The sequence below is a fragment of the Rhinopithecus bieti genome, unplaced genomic scaffold, assembly GCF_001698545.2.
Source record: "Rhinopithecus bieti isolate Rb0 unplaced genomic scaffold, ASM169854v2 scaffold_4907, whole genome shotgun sequence".
NCBI lineage: Eukaryota > Metazoa > Chordata > Mammalia > Primates > Cercopithecidae > Rhinopithecus > Rhinopithecus bieti.
The window spans coordinates 815,821-831,685 of NW_016804501.1; the positions used below are offsets into that span (position 1 = coordinate 815,821).

At 48.9% G+C, this 15,865-nt stretch overlaps 1 protein-coding gene across 1 annotated transcript in view; it reads left to right on the forward strand.

Moving 5' to 3' along the window:
- Positions 1-10,604, forward strand: part of LOC108527509 (EP400 N-terminal-like protein) — a 20,927-nt gene extending 10,323 nt beyond the window's left edge. Inside the window, 3 exon segments of the mRNA XM_017868829.1 lie at positions 8,806-8,979; positions 9,158-9,272; positions 9,275-10,604. Coding sequence (XP_017724318.1) covers positions 8,830-8,979; positions 9,158-9,272; positions 9,275-10,176 — 1,167 coding nt within the window. The 5' untranslated portion in view covers positions 8,806-8,829 and the 3' untranslated portion in view covers positions 10,177-10,604.
- Positions 10,605-15,865: the final 5,261 nt, after the last annotated feature.

Here is a 15,865-nt window from a genome sequence, read left to right on the forward strand (position 1 = left end):
CCCTCCCCTCCGCTCCCTCCCTTCCTTCCTTCCTTTCTTTCCGTAGTCTTGCTCTGTCGCCCAGGCTGGAGTGCATTGTCGCTATCTCAGCTCACTGCAACCTCCGCTTCCCAGGTTCAAGCAATTCTTCTTCCTCAGCCTCCGGAGTAGCTGGGATTACAGGCATGTGCCACCATGCTGGGCTAATTTTTGTATTTTTAGTAGAGACGGGGTTTCACCATGTTGGCCAGGCTGGTCTTGAACTCCTGACCTCAAGTGATCCACCCACCTCAGCCTCCCAAAGTGATGGGATCATAGGCGTGAGCCACTGTGCCCGGCTTTGTTTTTCTTTTTCTATCCAACCTATCTTTTAAAAAAATTTATTCAGCCTTTCTCTGCAGGACAGATCTTTTTCTTTTTTCTTTTCTTTTCTTTTTTTTTTTTTTGAGACAGAGTTTCGTTCTTGTTGACCAGGCTGGAGTACAGTGGCCCAATCTTGGCTTAACTGCAACCTCCACCTCCAGGTTCAAGTGATTCTCCTGCCTCAGCCTCCTGAGTAGCTGGGATTATAGGCATGCGCCACCATGCCTGGCTAATGTTTTGTATTTTTAGTAGAGATGGGGTTTCTCCCTGTTGGTCAGGCTGGTCTTGAACTTCTGACCTCAAGTGATCCACCCGCCTCAGCCTCCCAGAATGCTGGGATTACAGGCATGAGCCACCTCACCTGGCCTTGTTTTCTTCTATCCAACCTATCTTTTAAAAAATGTTTTTTCAGCCTTTCTCTTCAGGAAATATCTTTTTATATTTTAATTGGTTTCTATTCTGTTAGTCTCATTCTCCCTACTAATCCTGTTCTAATAGTGAGACAGAATCATAGTTTTTAGACTCTCTATTGCCTCTTTGATTTTCTGAGCACACTTGATTCGTAGAAATAAAGAGTTAAATATAGTGAACCCCAAGTTTCTCTTCAAAGAATCAGTATGTCAGTCTGTTCAGCTTTCTTATTCTTTGATTCTCCATTTTAAAGTTTAACTTCCTGGTTCTCTTCACCCCTTGCCTCTAGTTTCAGTAAACAACTTTCCCGCCAGTCCTAATCAGTAGTTCACATCCGTTCCCCTGGTCACCTGCTCGTCCTGACTCATCTCAGTCACCTGCTTTGACCTGAGTCACCTTTAGTTACCTGTTCCTAACCATCCTTCCTACCAACCTACTCACCCCGCCACTCTGGCTTGTACTCCCACTCTTTTTAAAATAGCCAATCGGAATTAGCTAAGACTGTGTGGTCCAACCCTAGCCAATAGGGGAACGACACAGCAGTAGGGACTACCTGCATCAGGGATAAGAACTCCTGCCCTTGCCCTGTCCAGGTGTGCTCTTGCCATTGTTCCATCTGCGAGGAGCATGCTTTCTGCAGAAAGTAAAAACTGCCTTGCTGAGAAAATTAAATGTATGTTCGAGTGCTATTTCTTTGTGGCACCAGGGAACAAGCATTTTGCATTTCTTTTGTTTTTGTTTTTGTTTTTTTTTGAGACGGAGTCTTGCTGTGTGGCCCAGGCTGGAGTGCAGTGGCCTGATCTCAGCTCACTGCAAGCTCCGCCTCCTGGGTTTACACCATTCTCCTGCCTCAGCCTCCCGAGTAGCTGGGACTATAGGCGCCCGCCATCATGCCCGGCTAGTTTGTTTTTTTTTTTTTGTATTTTTTAGTAGAGACGGGGTTTCACCGAGTTAGCCACGATGGTCTCGATCTCCTGACCTCGTGATCTGCCCGCCTCGGCCTCCCAAAGTGCTGGGATTACAGGCTTGAGCCACCGCGCCCGGCCGCATTTTGCATTTCTAACAGTCCAGGCACCAGCCTTTAAAAAAAATAGATAAAATAGTCAATTAAAAATATAAATGCATATTTATCCACTATACTTTAAAAATAGCTTTATTTAGGTATAAGCTACCTACCATAAAATTCACTCACGTTAAGTGCACTCTTCATTGAATCCGGGTAAGTATTCACCACATGGTTGCAGAGCAGCTTTTTAGGGTGTTTTCCTCACCCTAGGGGGCCCTTGCATCCCTTTGCCACCTTTCCCACCTCAGGCCCGACCCCAGGCAAGCACTGATCTGCTGTCATGTAATTGGCCTTTTCTAGAATTCCTTATAATGGAATTAGGAACAGTGTCCTCTTTTGTGTCTGGCTTCTTTCACTTAACTTTTTTTTAAGATTCATTTTCTTTCATGTATCACCAGTTCATTCCTTTTTATTGCTGAATGATACTCCAAATAGATTCCATTGTAGGGATAGATCATAATTTTTTAATCCATTCACCTGTCAGTGGACATTTGGGTTGTTTCCAGTTTTTGACTCTCACAAATAAACCTAGGAGGAATACTCACTTACAAGACTTGGTATGGACACCTGCTGTCTCTTTTCTTGGATAAGTACCTAGGAGTGGAATGGCTGGATTATATGGCAGGTGTTTACCTTTTTAAGAAATTGCCAAACTGTTTTCCAAAGTGTGTGGACCATTTTATATTCCCCCTAGTAGTATATGAAGGTTCCAGTTTCTCCACATCCTTAGCAGCCAGTATGATTTGTCTTGAGCCATCTTAGTAAGGCCTGTAGGAGTATCTCACTGTGGGTTTAATTTGCATTTCCCTATTCTACTACTACTGATGTTGAGCATCTTTTCATGTGCTTATTTTCTATCCATTTTTCTTTGACAGTGGTTGTTGACATTGTTTGCCTGGTGAAATTAAAAAAAAAAACTGAGTTGGAGAATTCTAGATAGAAGTTCTGTATCAGATACGTGATTTGAAAATATTTTCTAGACTGTGGTTATCTTAACAGTGTCTTTTCAGGAGCAGAAGTTTTAATTTTCATGAAGCCTAACTTACCAGTTTTTTCTTGTATGAATCATCCTGTTGAATCTGAAAAATCTTTGTCTAACCCAGAGTTACAAAGATCACACACAAAGATTTTTTTTTCTATATTTCCTTCTAGGAAGTTTTTGGTTTTAGATTTCACATTTAGATCTATAATCCATTTTGAATTTTTTTTTTTGTCTGTTGTACAATAACGGATCAAAGTTCGTTTTTTTGCATATGGATATCCAGCTGTTTCAGCATCATATTTGAAAACATTATCCTTCCTCCACTTTATGATGTTTCCTCTTTGTTGAAAATTTGTTTACCATGTATGTGTGAATCTATTTCTGGTGTTCTGTAACATCGTTCTATTTCCACGCTGTCTTAATTGCTATAGCTTTATACTACATGTTAAAGTCAGGAAATCTAAGTGTTTTTGTCTTTTTCATAATTTTGGCTCTTCTGGGTTCTTTGCATTTCCTTATGAACTTTAAAATCTGCTTCTCAATTTCTGTTAAAAGCCTCTTGGGGTTTTGATTGACATTACATTTAATTTTTAGATCAATGTTGGGAGAACTGACATATTAACAATACTGAATCTTCTGACTCATGAACACTGTTAATGTCTTCAAAATTTTCTCCCTGCAGTGTTTTGTGGTTTTGGTGTACAAGTCTTGCACATCTATCAGATTTATTCTTGAATATTTTATGTTTTTTTGATATACTTTTTTTTTTTTTGAGATAGGGTCTCAGTCTGTCTCCCAGGCTGGAGTGCAGTGGTGTGAATATTGGCTCACTACAACCTCCGCCTCCCAGGTTCAAGTGATTCTTCTGCCTCAGCCTCCTAAGTAGCTGGGATTACAAGTGTGTGCCACCATGCCTGGCTAATTTTGTATTTTTAGTAGAAACGGGGTTTTGCCAAGTTGGCCAGGCTGGTCTCGAACTCCTGACCTCAAGTGATTCATTCGCCTCAGCTTCCCAAACTGCTGGGATTACAGGCATGAGCCACCACGCCTGGCTGGTGATACACACTTTTAAATGACCAGATCTCATGAGAACTCACTGTTGTGACCAAGGGGGATGGTGTAACACCATGAGAAACTGCCCCCATGATCCAGTCACCTCCCATCCGGCCCTTCCTCCAACACTGGGGATTACAATTCGACATGAGATTTGGTGGGGACACAGATCCAAGACATACTACATCCCTTCCTTGTTTCCATCTTAGAGGGAAAGCTTTCAGGCTTTTACCATTGAGTATCACATTAGCTGTTGTAGCCACTGAGATTCTTTATCAGGTTGAGGAAGTTTTCTTCTTCCCAAGTTTACTGTATGGAACCAGATGTTCACCTTGGATCTGTCTTCCTCATTCCTAAAGTATGTCCTTCATTTCTTATACTGCACATCTGCTGGTGGTGAATTCTTCAGTTTTGTACATTTGGAAAAATCTTTATTTTGTCTTTTTTCCTTTTTTTTTTTTTTTGGAGACCAGAGTCTCACTCTGTCACTCAGGCTGGAGTGCAGTGGCCTGATCTCAGTTCACTACAACCTCCACCTCCCAGGGGTTCAAGCAATTCTGCCTCAGCCTCCCAGGTAGCTGGGATTACAGGCGTGTGCCACCACGCCTGGCTAATTTTTGTATTTTTAGTAGAGATGGGGTTTCACCATGTTGGCCAGGCTGGTCTCAAACTCCTGACCTCAAGTGATCCGCCTGCTTCAGCCTCCCAAAGTGCTGGGATTCACTGTGATACACTAAGTTCACTCTAATACAACGAATACGGCTGAACTGCTGGTTGGCCTTTGCCTCCTCCAGTGCATGTACTGAATATTGCTGACCAGCCTGCATGGCCCCAGGAGGGCTCCTCTCCCTTCTTCCTGCTGCAGCCCTATTGTGCCCCGTGAGTATTCTAAGCCCCTTTTCTGGTTTCAGGCCTGCGTCAGTGTAGGGTGACAGAAAGGGTCTCTGCTGCACTCTGCCTCAGGAAAAGCAGCATCTGTGGAGAATCTGAACTAAGGAGGAAGCCCTGCCCAGCAACTTGGGGGCTCCCAGGGATGTCTGCTGCATGGAGACCACAGAAACCTGTGGTGGGTGGAGAGTTACAGTTTGGCTGTGTGTTGACCGCCCTCACATAGGCTCTACCAGCAGCCAAGGCAGTGTCTGGAGATGACTGTGTGTGTGCCTAGGGCACACAGGCACAGAGACACCGCCAGTCCTTTATGTTGTGATCAGGGCTGGCAGGAGGCTCTGACTACCGCTGTGGGAAGGGGACGTATGCACTGTTCTCTTTCTGAGCATTGCTCTGGTGGGAGTCCTGTCATCTGGGGGCAGTCATGGAAGAGGACTGCCCCCTCCTCCCAGGTACAAGCACAGGCTCCTCTGCACTCCGACTCGCTGTTCCCTTCATCTGACCTCTCCAGAGCCCAGGCACTGCCTGCTAACCCCAGACCTTCTATGGTCCCCTTAGGACTCTTGCCCACCATTGGTCCTGCTGGCCGGCCCCGCCCAGGCTGGGCTTTCTCACAGGGGATCCAGCTGCCCTTCTGCCCCATGAGGAGTCACTGGCTCCCCCGGCCTCATCCCTTACTGCCGAGCGAGGGTCTGATTCTTAGAGCCCCTTGTGTGTGAACATGTAAAGCTTGTGGCTGTGAGGTGTGTTTGGTAAGAACAGTGCACAGCTTTCACCAGATTCTCAGGAGGGCCAGTGGCCCCCTCTGTGTCAACAAGTTGAAGAGCTGGGGTCAGTCTGGCTGCCACTGAGGGCCAGGCTGCATCCTTGTGCGCCTGGGTGGCCTGATTGCAAGGAGAAGCCCTCGCTCAGTCCTGGACACACGGTGCGGATGGTGTGGCGGGTCAGGCCCACAGGGCCACTGCCTCTGTCTTAGGTTCTCAGCCTCAGCTGGTTCACACTGAGGGCCAGAAGATTCCTCATGGTGGGGCTGTGCTGTGTGTTGCAGGATGGTTAGTGATCTCCAGGCCTCTACCCACCAGATGCCAGTAGTGCTCCCACCCTTATCAGTTGTGACAATCAAAAATGCCTCCAGACATTGCCTGATGTCCCCTGTGGGCACAGTCTTCCGAAGTACAGAGCCACTGATCTACCTTATCTTAGAAAGAGACTATAGTCATTGCATTTCCATAGGAAAAAGTGTTCTGAGTTAGAAATAATGTACAAATAAATTTTTGCATTGTGTCTTCTATGCATCTTCTAATTATTATTTTACTAGATTACAGTCCCTCATGTGCAAACTTTGCACACCTGGAAGAAGAGTTTACTAGTAAACAAAAGCACCTTTTTTTTTTCTTTTGAGACAGAGTCTTACTCTATTGCCAGGCTGGAGTGCAGTGGTGTGATCTCAGCTCACTGCAAGCTCCACCTCCCAGGTTCAAGCAATTCTCCTGCCTCAGCCTCCCGAGTAGCTGGGACTACAGGTGCGCGCCACCACGCCCGGCTAATTTTTATATTTTCAGCAGAGATGGGGTTTCACCATGTTGGCCAGATGGTCTCGATCTCTTGACCTCATGGATCCACCTGCCTTGGCCTCCCAAAGTGCTGGGATTACAGGCGTGAGCCACTGTGCCCGGCCAGGAAAAACACTTTTAAAAGATGCCTTTTTTTCCCTGTGGATATAAAATACCACATAGTAATTATAGAACATCTAGAAAGTACAAAGAAGTATAAAAAGGGAAAAAATCATTATAATCCACCTAACCCAGAGACCACCACCTGTGGGCATATTTTGAGTCTTTGTATTAAATCTTTCAAATTACATAATTTTGGATCTTGAATTTTTCCATTTAAAATCGAACATAAACAGTGTGTTTATCAAGCACTCTTTATAAATGGTTTTGCTGGCAGGCGTCGCTGCGTGCCTGCCTGGCTGGCCACACCTCGTGCTGGATGTGAGCTTGCACCATTTTCACATAAGCACTGTCTACTGTGTCCCTGAGCATCAGGCATTAGGAGAGGCAGCTTCTGTGGTGGGTGGTATCTTTGCAGCTTTTTGAACATTTCCCTTGAATTTCTATGTTGGTGATGATGGAAAAAACGTCAGGTCTGAGCCGTCCATAAAATGCATTTGTCTATAATACATGTCCTTCATTAAAAAACACGTGGCAGTTGGGGTCTACTGTCATAGTAGGAAGGTGCCCAGCCAGGGTCAGGCCACACCTGGAGTGCCTCAGGTCCACTCTGTCCCCGTGTTTCCAGCCTGTCTCTGGAATGACTACTTCTGAAACAGATTCCCTTTGCCTTTTTCTACCAGGCAGTATGCACTGAGTCCTTCAGGACAGATTAAATGCTGAAAACCATCAATCAAGTGTTCAGTCTTCATGCAGGATCAAATCCGTGGAACTGATGTTTTAGCACTGGGGTTGATAGTGTCCAAGTTCCAGATTCAGGGGCAGGCTCTGGACCTGTCCACGGTGTTGGCCTATAGTGAGGCCCATGGGCCTCAGAGCCCGTGTGCTTGGAGCTGGATGATGGCTCCACCACTTCATAGCTTGGCCCGATGTGGGCTAAAGATTACCTAGGTGCCGAGGCAAGAGACTAAAGGCACAAACTGTTTCAGTATAATAAAGAAAATAGTTAGAATAAGAATAGTCATAATACAAATCAGATATAGAGGTAATCATGGACATTATCAATCATTACTATAAACATTATTAATCATTAGCTTTTAATATTACTTTTTGTTGCATTACTAATATAACCTAGGAATAACCGGCGGGTGTAGGGTCAGGTGCTGAAGGGACATTGTGAGAAGTGACCTAGAAGGCAAGAGGTGAGCCTCTGTCACACCCGCATAAGGGCCGCTTGAGGGCTCCTTGGTCGAGCGGTAACACCAGTGTCTGGGAAGGCACCTGTTACTTAACAGACCGTGAAAGGGAGTCTCCTTTCCTTGGAGGAGTCGAGGAACACTCTGCTCCACCAGCTTCTTGTGGAAGGCTGGATATGATCCAGGCCTGGCCGCAGTCATCCGGAGGCCGAAACCCCTCCCTGTGGTGCTGTGCTTCAGTGGTCGCACTCCTTGTCCACTTTCATGCTCCTCCCGTATTCCTGGTTCCTCTTTGAAGCTCGTAGTAGATAGCGGTAGAAGAAATAGTGAAAATCTTGAAGTCTGATCTTTCTTATAAGTGCATAGAAGAAAACGCTAACGTATGCTGCCTTCTCTCTCTGCTTCGGCTACCTAAAAGGGAAGGGCCCGCTGTCCTGTAATCACATGACTTGCTTCCCCTTATCAAGCACTTAGAAGATCTACCCTCCTTACCCTGCCCCCCTTGTCTTGTATGCAGTAAACATCAGTGCGCCTAGCTGTTCGGGGCCATTACCGGTCTCTGCGCCTTGATGGTAGTGGTCCCCTGGGCCCAGCTGTTTTCTCTTTTCTCTTTGTCTTGTGTCTTTATTTATTACAATCTCTCGTCTCCGCACACAGGGAGAACACCCACTAAGCCCCGTAGGGCTGGACCCCGCAGCCCAGGGAGCTCATTGCTGCTGCCTCAGTGTCTCTCTGTGGAAACGGTCTATCAATAGGAGTGACCCCACGGCATGACTGTGAAAACGAAATGAGATCATGTAAGGGGCGTAGAGAACTGACCTTCGTGGTCCTGAGCTACCGTCTGCCGCCCTCTGGAGATGTCCTGCTGTCCTGTGCTTCTCTCCCTTCTCCTCCCTCCCATGCTCTTCCTTGCCAGCACTTTCAGCCCCTTGTGGTAGAGTTGGATTAAGCAGGTATTAATACTTCAGTTCAAGAAAAGTGTGAGGCAGGGGAGCTCGCCAGGCATCTCTCGCGGAGCAGATATTCCGATCTGAGCCTTTTTTGCCCTGGGTAGCAGTCTGGCGCCTGGTTTCTGTTTGCTAGGCCCGCATTGGCCCCTCCTGAGCCACCTTTCCAGACACCTGTGCAGGCTCTGAAAGGCGCCCGGGCATGGAGCTCGCCTCACTCAACTCTAACTTTTCTGCGTTTGTTTAGGGAGCATTTCTTGAAGACGCGGCCATGCAGCACATCAGCAGCTCCCAGAGCAGCCAGCACCACGTCCAGTGGCCCAGGGCCTGCCCCGGCACGGGCGAGGAGCAGCCAGCATGCTCCCAGCCACCCCCGCCCCTCACGCTGCCATCCCCCAGCCACCAACTGCAGCAGCTGATGGTGAGAGGGATGTTGCCCTGCAGGGCATGGGCCCTGGGCTCGAGGGAATCCCACAGGTCACACTGGCCCCACTGCCGCTCCCCAGTCCCACCTCTCCAGGCTTCCAGTTTGGCACTTAGCCATGGCAGTTTGAGCACGGGTCTCCATGGTACATTCAGGTCACATCCCCATACCCCAGCAAGTTCAGACCCAGAGCCCCAAGCAGCCCAGCCCCGGGCCGGGGCAGGCCCTGCAGAATGTGCGTGCAGGTGCTCCTGGCCCTCGGCTGGGCCTCTGCAGCAGCAGCCCCACGGGGAGTTCATGGATGCCAGCGTGCTGGTGAGGCAGATCAGCTTGAGCCCATCCAGTGGCGGACACTTTGTGTTTCAGGATGGGTCAGGACTCACCCAGATCGCCCAGGGAGCCCAGGTTCAGCTCCAGCACCCGGGTACGCCCATCACAGTCCGAGAGCGGAGACCCTCCCAGCCCCACACACAGTCAGGGGGCACCATCCACCACTTGGGACCCCAGAGCCCTGCAGCCGCGGGTGGGACTGGCCTGCAGCCCCTGGCCAGCCCAAGCCACATCACCACGGCTAACTTGCCACCACAGATCAGCAGCAGCATCCAGGGCCAGCTGGTCCAGCAGCAGCAGGTGCTGCAGGGGCCGCCGCTGTCCCGGCCCCTGGGCTTCGAGAGGACGCCTGGCGTGCTGCTCCCCGGGGCTGGGGGCGCAGCGGGGTTTGGGATGACGTCCCCACCCCCGCCCACCAGCCCTTCCAGGACTGCCATGCCCCCAGGCCTTTCCAGCCTCCCACTCACGTCTGTGGGGAACGCGGGAGTGAAGAAGGCTCCCAAGAAGTTGGAGGAGATTCCCCCAGCCTCTCCGGAGATGGCGCAGATGAGGAAGCAGTGCCTGGACTATCATTACCAGGAGATGCAGGCTCTGAAGGAGGTCTTCAAGGAGTATTTGATTGAACTGTTTTTCTTGCAACACTTTCAAGGGAACATGATGGATTTCTTAGCTTTCAAGGAGAGACTGTATGGACCATTACAAGCATATCTTAGGCAGAATGATTTGGACATTGAAGAGGAGGAGGAGGAGCACTTTGAAGTCATTAATGATGAGGTAACAGTTCTCTATTTTGGTGCTTTTCATGGGAAGCAGAGCTCAGGGCTTATGCTGCGTGCAGGTGCAATGCAGAGCTTACCATCTTAGACGTGCAGGTGCAACACAGAGCTTACCATCTCAGTATGCATTCTAGGCACTTCACTTTTAAAACACACTGTGGCCGTGAATAGTGGTTTAAAGTCTCTCACAGGCTCCCCACGTTTACAGAGGGTGGTTCCGGGGATCCTGGCACCTGGCTGAACCCCCGGCAGCTCCTCTCTCCAGTGGTGGTTCAGGCACCTCTGTGGCAGGTGCTCACGGGGGCAGCGTCCTGGCACCTTTCTTGGAATGTCACCACATTTGCCTGCTCCTAAACGGTTGTGCCGTGCAAGGTGAGAACCTCCAGAGTCCAGTCCACCCTTGCCAGCCGCCTGCAGTCAGGGCTGGATGGGCTCAAAGCCAAGGTTCCAAGGTTCCTGAACACACATCTCAATGTCAACAGTTTCTGAACAAGTACAGCCCTAACTTAGAATACACAGAGCAAAAATGTATAGAATTTCATTTTCTTTCTTTCTCTCTCTTTTTTTTTTTTTTTTTTTTTGTGACAAAGTCTCGCTCTGTCGCCCAGGCTGGAGTGCAGTGGTGCGATCTCAGCTCACTGCAACCTACGCCTCCCGGGTTCAAGCAATTCTCGTGCCTCAGCCTCCCGAGTAGCTGGGATCACGGGCATGTGCCACCACGCTCGGCTGATGTTTTGTATTTTCAGTAGAGATGGGGTTTCACCATGTTGGCCAGGCTGGTCTTGAACTCCTGGCCTCAAGTGATCAGCCCACCTCGGCCGCCCAAAGTGCTGGGATTACAGGCGTGAGCCACCATGTGTGGCCTATCTATAGAGTTTCAAGGGAACAGTTTTTGTGTTTTGTGTGTGTGTGTTTCTTTTTTTTTTTTTTTTGAGATGGAGTCTTGCACTGTCACCCAGGCTGGAGTGCAGTGGCATGATCTCAGCTCACTGCAACTTCCACCTCCCTGGTTCAAGCAATTCTCCTACCTCAGCCTCCCAAGTAGCTGGGATTACAGGCATCCGCCACCATGCCTGGCTAATTTTTTGTATTTTTAGTAGAGACGGGGTTTACTGTGTTGGCCAGGCTGGTCTCGAACTCCTGACCTTGTGATCTATCCACCTTGGCCTCCCAGGGAGCAGTTTTTAAATCCACAATTGTATGAGGAATTACTAGCTTTTTTATCGGAAGACAATAAATAAATAAAATAATTATAAGTATGTAGAACATGAACTATTCAAATTAACAATACAAATTAGCCTGTTTAAGTGTATAACACACATGTATATGTATGTGTGTGTAAAAACTTTCAACAAAGAATAATTTTTTTAGAATATACATGGAGACTATTTGTAAACTGACCCCCAAGGGAATCCTCAATAAAATTTATAAAATTAATTTCATATGAACTGTCCTCTTCCTATAATGCAACAAAATTAGAAAGCAATTATTTTAAACATTTACTATGTTTGGAAATTAGGAAACTTGCCCATAAGGTATTCATAGGTTGAGGAGAATATCTTCATGGAAGTGTCTTAAAGCACACCCCAGCTGAGGTACCGCACCCTACAGATCTTGTGGGATCAGCTGAAGGTCTCCTTAGAAAGGTCATTATGGCATTCGGTTAAGAAATACTGAGCAGTCTAACAGCTTTGATAGTCACATGAAGAGTAAGTTAATCGTTGTATTAAAGTTTACTTCTAAATGGTAGAAATAAGTTTTTATAGAACCTGACTAGCATCTTAGGAATTTATATTTTATGATCATTTTATAGTAAAATATTGGAAGTGTACTAACATTTTGATTTCTCGTGACTATTTTCCTCTGTGTAATATTGCTCACATTCCAGCTGCTTGTTGTGTATTTAGGTTGACTCTACTAACATGATCCCTGTTACCAAACTTCATTAGCGCTATAAAATATTATTTAAACTAATTAGGTACATTTGCCTATGGTTTTTTACTTGGGGAGTTGGTGCAAGTGAAAAAATGCACTTTTAAAGTGTTTGAACAAATGATGTTTATATACATTTGAAACCTTAAAAATCATTAAATTGAGTTTTAGGAAATTTTCAGAAGTATCTAGAAGTCAGTGTGTAAACTGACATTGATGTGTTAATGCCTTATTTTCATATCTTAGTGTTTTTTAAATTTTGCCTCTCAATATAGAATCTTCCTGTTGACACCTTTGTGTGATATATTTGTAGTCAATATATTAGAAATTGTAAGTATCAAGGGAGTGGTGCTTCCATATCCCTTTTGTTTATTTATTTATTTATTTTTTATTTTTTTTGAGGCAGAGTTTCACTCGTTGCCCAGGCTGGAGTGCAATAGCGCAATCTTGGCTCACTGCAACCTCCCACTCCTGGGTTCAAGCAATTCTCCTGCCTCAGTCTCCTGAGTAGCTGGGATTACAGGTGGCTGCCACCACGCCAGGCTAATTTTTGTATTTTTAGTACAGACGAGGTTTCATCATGTTGGCCAGGCTGGTCTCAAACTCCTGACCTCAGGTGATCCCCCCGCCTCGGCCTCCCAAAGTGCTGGGATTACAGACGTGAGCCACTGCACCCGGCCTCCATATCCCTTTTAACCTTTTCAATACTATTATTGAACTACTCCAGAATACTTAACTTCAGTGTTTTAAATTTGTATGAGAAGACTTGTATTTAAAAGACACCGTACCTTCCAAGAAGGAGTGAACTCTACTCACGGTTTTTCTTTTCAGCTTTGGATGATTTGATCTCAAACATACCTTCAGGCAGGCCCACCACACTCAGGCACTGGTGTCCCTGGAGGATGCCCACAGCTCAGACTCTCCTTCAACTCCAAGCACTGCTGAACCCTTCCCCGACCCCCCGCCTACTGAAATGCCCAGATTCCCATTTTCACAACCAAGTTGTCTTCTTTTGGGTCAAGGTTATAGGCTTCAATACCTCCTACTGGAACTGAATTCCTTCCAAGGCTGATACCTGTGGCCACTGTCAAGCAATTTTAGGCGTGTTGTTCAGTGATTATATTGCAGGTTCCTGAAAGAGTAAGAAATGTTTGTGCACTTTCTGCAAGCATGCTTGATTACAGGATTAAGCTACCTGTTTCTTTTTTTTTTTTTTTTTTTTTTTTGAGATGGAGTCTAGCTCTGTCACCCAGGCTGAAGTGCAGTGGTGCGATCTTGGCTCACTGCAGCCTCCACTTCCCGGGTTCAAGCGATTCTTCTGCCTCAGCCCCCTGAGTAGCTGGGATTGCAGGTGTGCAACACCATGCCCAGCTAATTTTTGTATTTTTAGTAGAGACGAGGTTTCACCATGTTGGTCAGGCTGTTCTTGAACTCCTGACCTCATGATCCACCTGCCTCGGCCTCCCAAAGCATTGAGATTATAGGCGTGAGCCACCATGCCTGGCCACTATTTGATTTCTTTAAAACATTTAATTGTGGGCCGGGCACGGTGGCTCACACCTGCAATCCCAGCACTTTGGGAGGCCGAGGCGGGNGGAAGGCTGAGTCATGCTCCGTGGGATGGGTAGACTGCGGTGTGGAAGGCTGAGTCATGCTCCGTGGGATGGGTAGACTGCGGTGTGGAAGGCTGAGTCATGCTCCGTGGGATGGGTAGACTGCGGTGTGGAAGGCTGAGTCATGCTCCGTGGGATGGGTAGACTGCGGTGTGGAAGGCTGAGTCATGCTCCGTGGGATGGGTAGACTGCGGTGTGGAAGGCTGAGTCATGCTCCGTGGGATGGGTAGACTGCGGTGTGGAAGGCTGAGTCATGCTCCGTGGGATGGGTAGACTGCGGTGTGGAAGGCTGAGTCATGCTCCGTGGGATGGGTAGACTGCGGTGTGGAAGGCTGAGTCATGCTCCGTGGGATGGGTAGACTGCGGTGTGGAAGGCTGAGTCATGCTCCGTGGGATGGGTAGACTGCGGTGTGGAAGGCTGAGTCATGCTCCGTGGGATGGGTAGACTGCGGTGTGGAAGGCTGAGTCATGCTCCGTGGGATGGGTAGACTGCGGTGTGGAAGGCTGAGTCATGCTCCGTGGGATGGGTAGACTGCGGTGTGGAAGGCTGAGTCATGCTCCGTGGGATGGGTAGACTGCGGTGTGGAAGGCTGAGTCATGCTCCGTGGGATGGGTAGACTGCGGTGTGGAAGGCTGAGTCATGCTCCGTGGGATGGGTAGACTGCGGTGTGGAAGGCTGAGTCATGCTCCGTGGGATGGGTAGACTGCGGTGTGGAAGGCTGAGTCATGCTCCGTGGGATGGGTAGACTGCGGTGTGGAAGGCTGAGTCATGCTCCGTGGGATGGGTAGACTGCGGTGTGGAAGGCTGAGTCATGCTCCGTGGGATGGGTAGACTGCGGTGTGGAAGGCTGAGTCATGCTCCGTGGGATGGGTAGACTGCGGTGTGGAAGGCTGAGTCATGCTCCGTGGGATGGGTAGACTGCGGTGTGGAAGGCTGAGTCATGCTCCGTGGGATGGGTAGACTGCGGTGTGGAAGGCTGAGTCATGCTCCGTGGGATGGGTAGACTGCGGTGTGGAAGGCTGAGTCATGCTCCGTGGGATGGGTAGACTGCGGTGTGGAAGGCTGAGTCATGCTCCGTGGGATGGGTAGACTGCGGTGTGGAAGGCTGAGTCATGCTCCGTGGGATGGGTAGACTGCGGTGTGGAAGGCTGAGTCATGCTCCGTGGGATGGGTAGACTGCGGTGTGGAAGGCTGAGTCATGCTCCGTGGGATGGGTAGACTGCGGTGTGGAAGGCTGAGTCATGCTCCGTGGGATGGGTAGACTGCGGTGTGGAAGGCTGAGTCATGCTCCGTGGGATGGGTAGACTGCGGTGTGGAAGGCTGAGTCATGCTCCGTGGGATGGGTAGACTGCGGTGTGGAAGGCTGAGTCATGCTCCGTGGGATGGGTAGACTGCGGTGTGGAAGGCTGAGTCATGCTCCGTGGGATGGGTAGACTGCGGTGTGGAAGGCTGAGTCATGCTCCGTGGGATGGGTAGACTGCGGTGTGGAAGGCTGAGTCATGCTCCGTGGGATGGGTAGACTGCGGTGTGGAAGGCTGAGTCATGCTCCGTGGGATGGGTAGACTGCGGTGTGGAAGGCTGAGTCATGCTCCGTGGGATGGGTAGACTGCGGTGTGGAAGGCTGAGTCATGCTCCGTGGGATGGGTAGACTGCGGTGTGGAAGGCTGAGTCATGCTCCGTGGGATGGGTAGACTGCGGTGTGGAAGGCTGAGTCATGCTCCGTGGGATGGGTAGACTGCGGTGTGGAAGGCTGAGTCATGCTCCGTGGGATGGGTAGACTGCGGTGTGGAAGGCTGAGTCATGCTCCGTGGGATGGGTAGACTGCGGTGTGGAAGGCTGAGTCATGCTCCGTGGGATGGGTAGACTGCGGTGTGGAAGGCTGAGTCATGCTCCGTGGGATGGGTAGACTGCGGTGTGGAAGGCTGAGTCATGCTCCGTGGGATGGGTAGACTGCGGTGTGGAAGGCTGAGTCATGCTCCGTGGGATGGGTAGACTGCGGTGTGGAAGGCTGAGTCATGCTCCGTGGGATGGGTAGACTGCGGTGTGGAAGGCTGAGTCATGCTCCGTGGGATGGGTAGACTGCGGTGTGGAAGGCTGAGTCATGCTCCGTGGGATGGGTAGACTGCGGTGTGGAAGGCTGAGTCATGCTCCGTGGGATGGGTAGACTGCGGTGTGGAAGGCTGAGTCATGCTCCGTGGGATGGGTAGACTGCGGTGTGGAAGGCTGAGTCA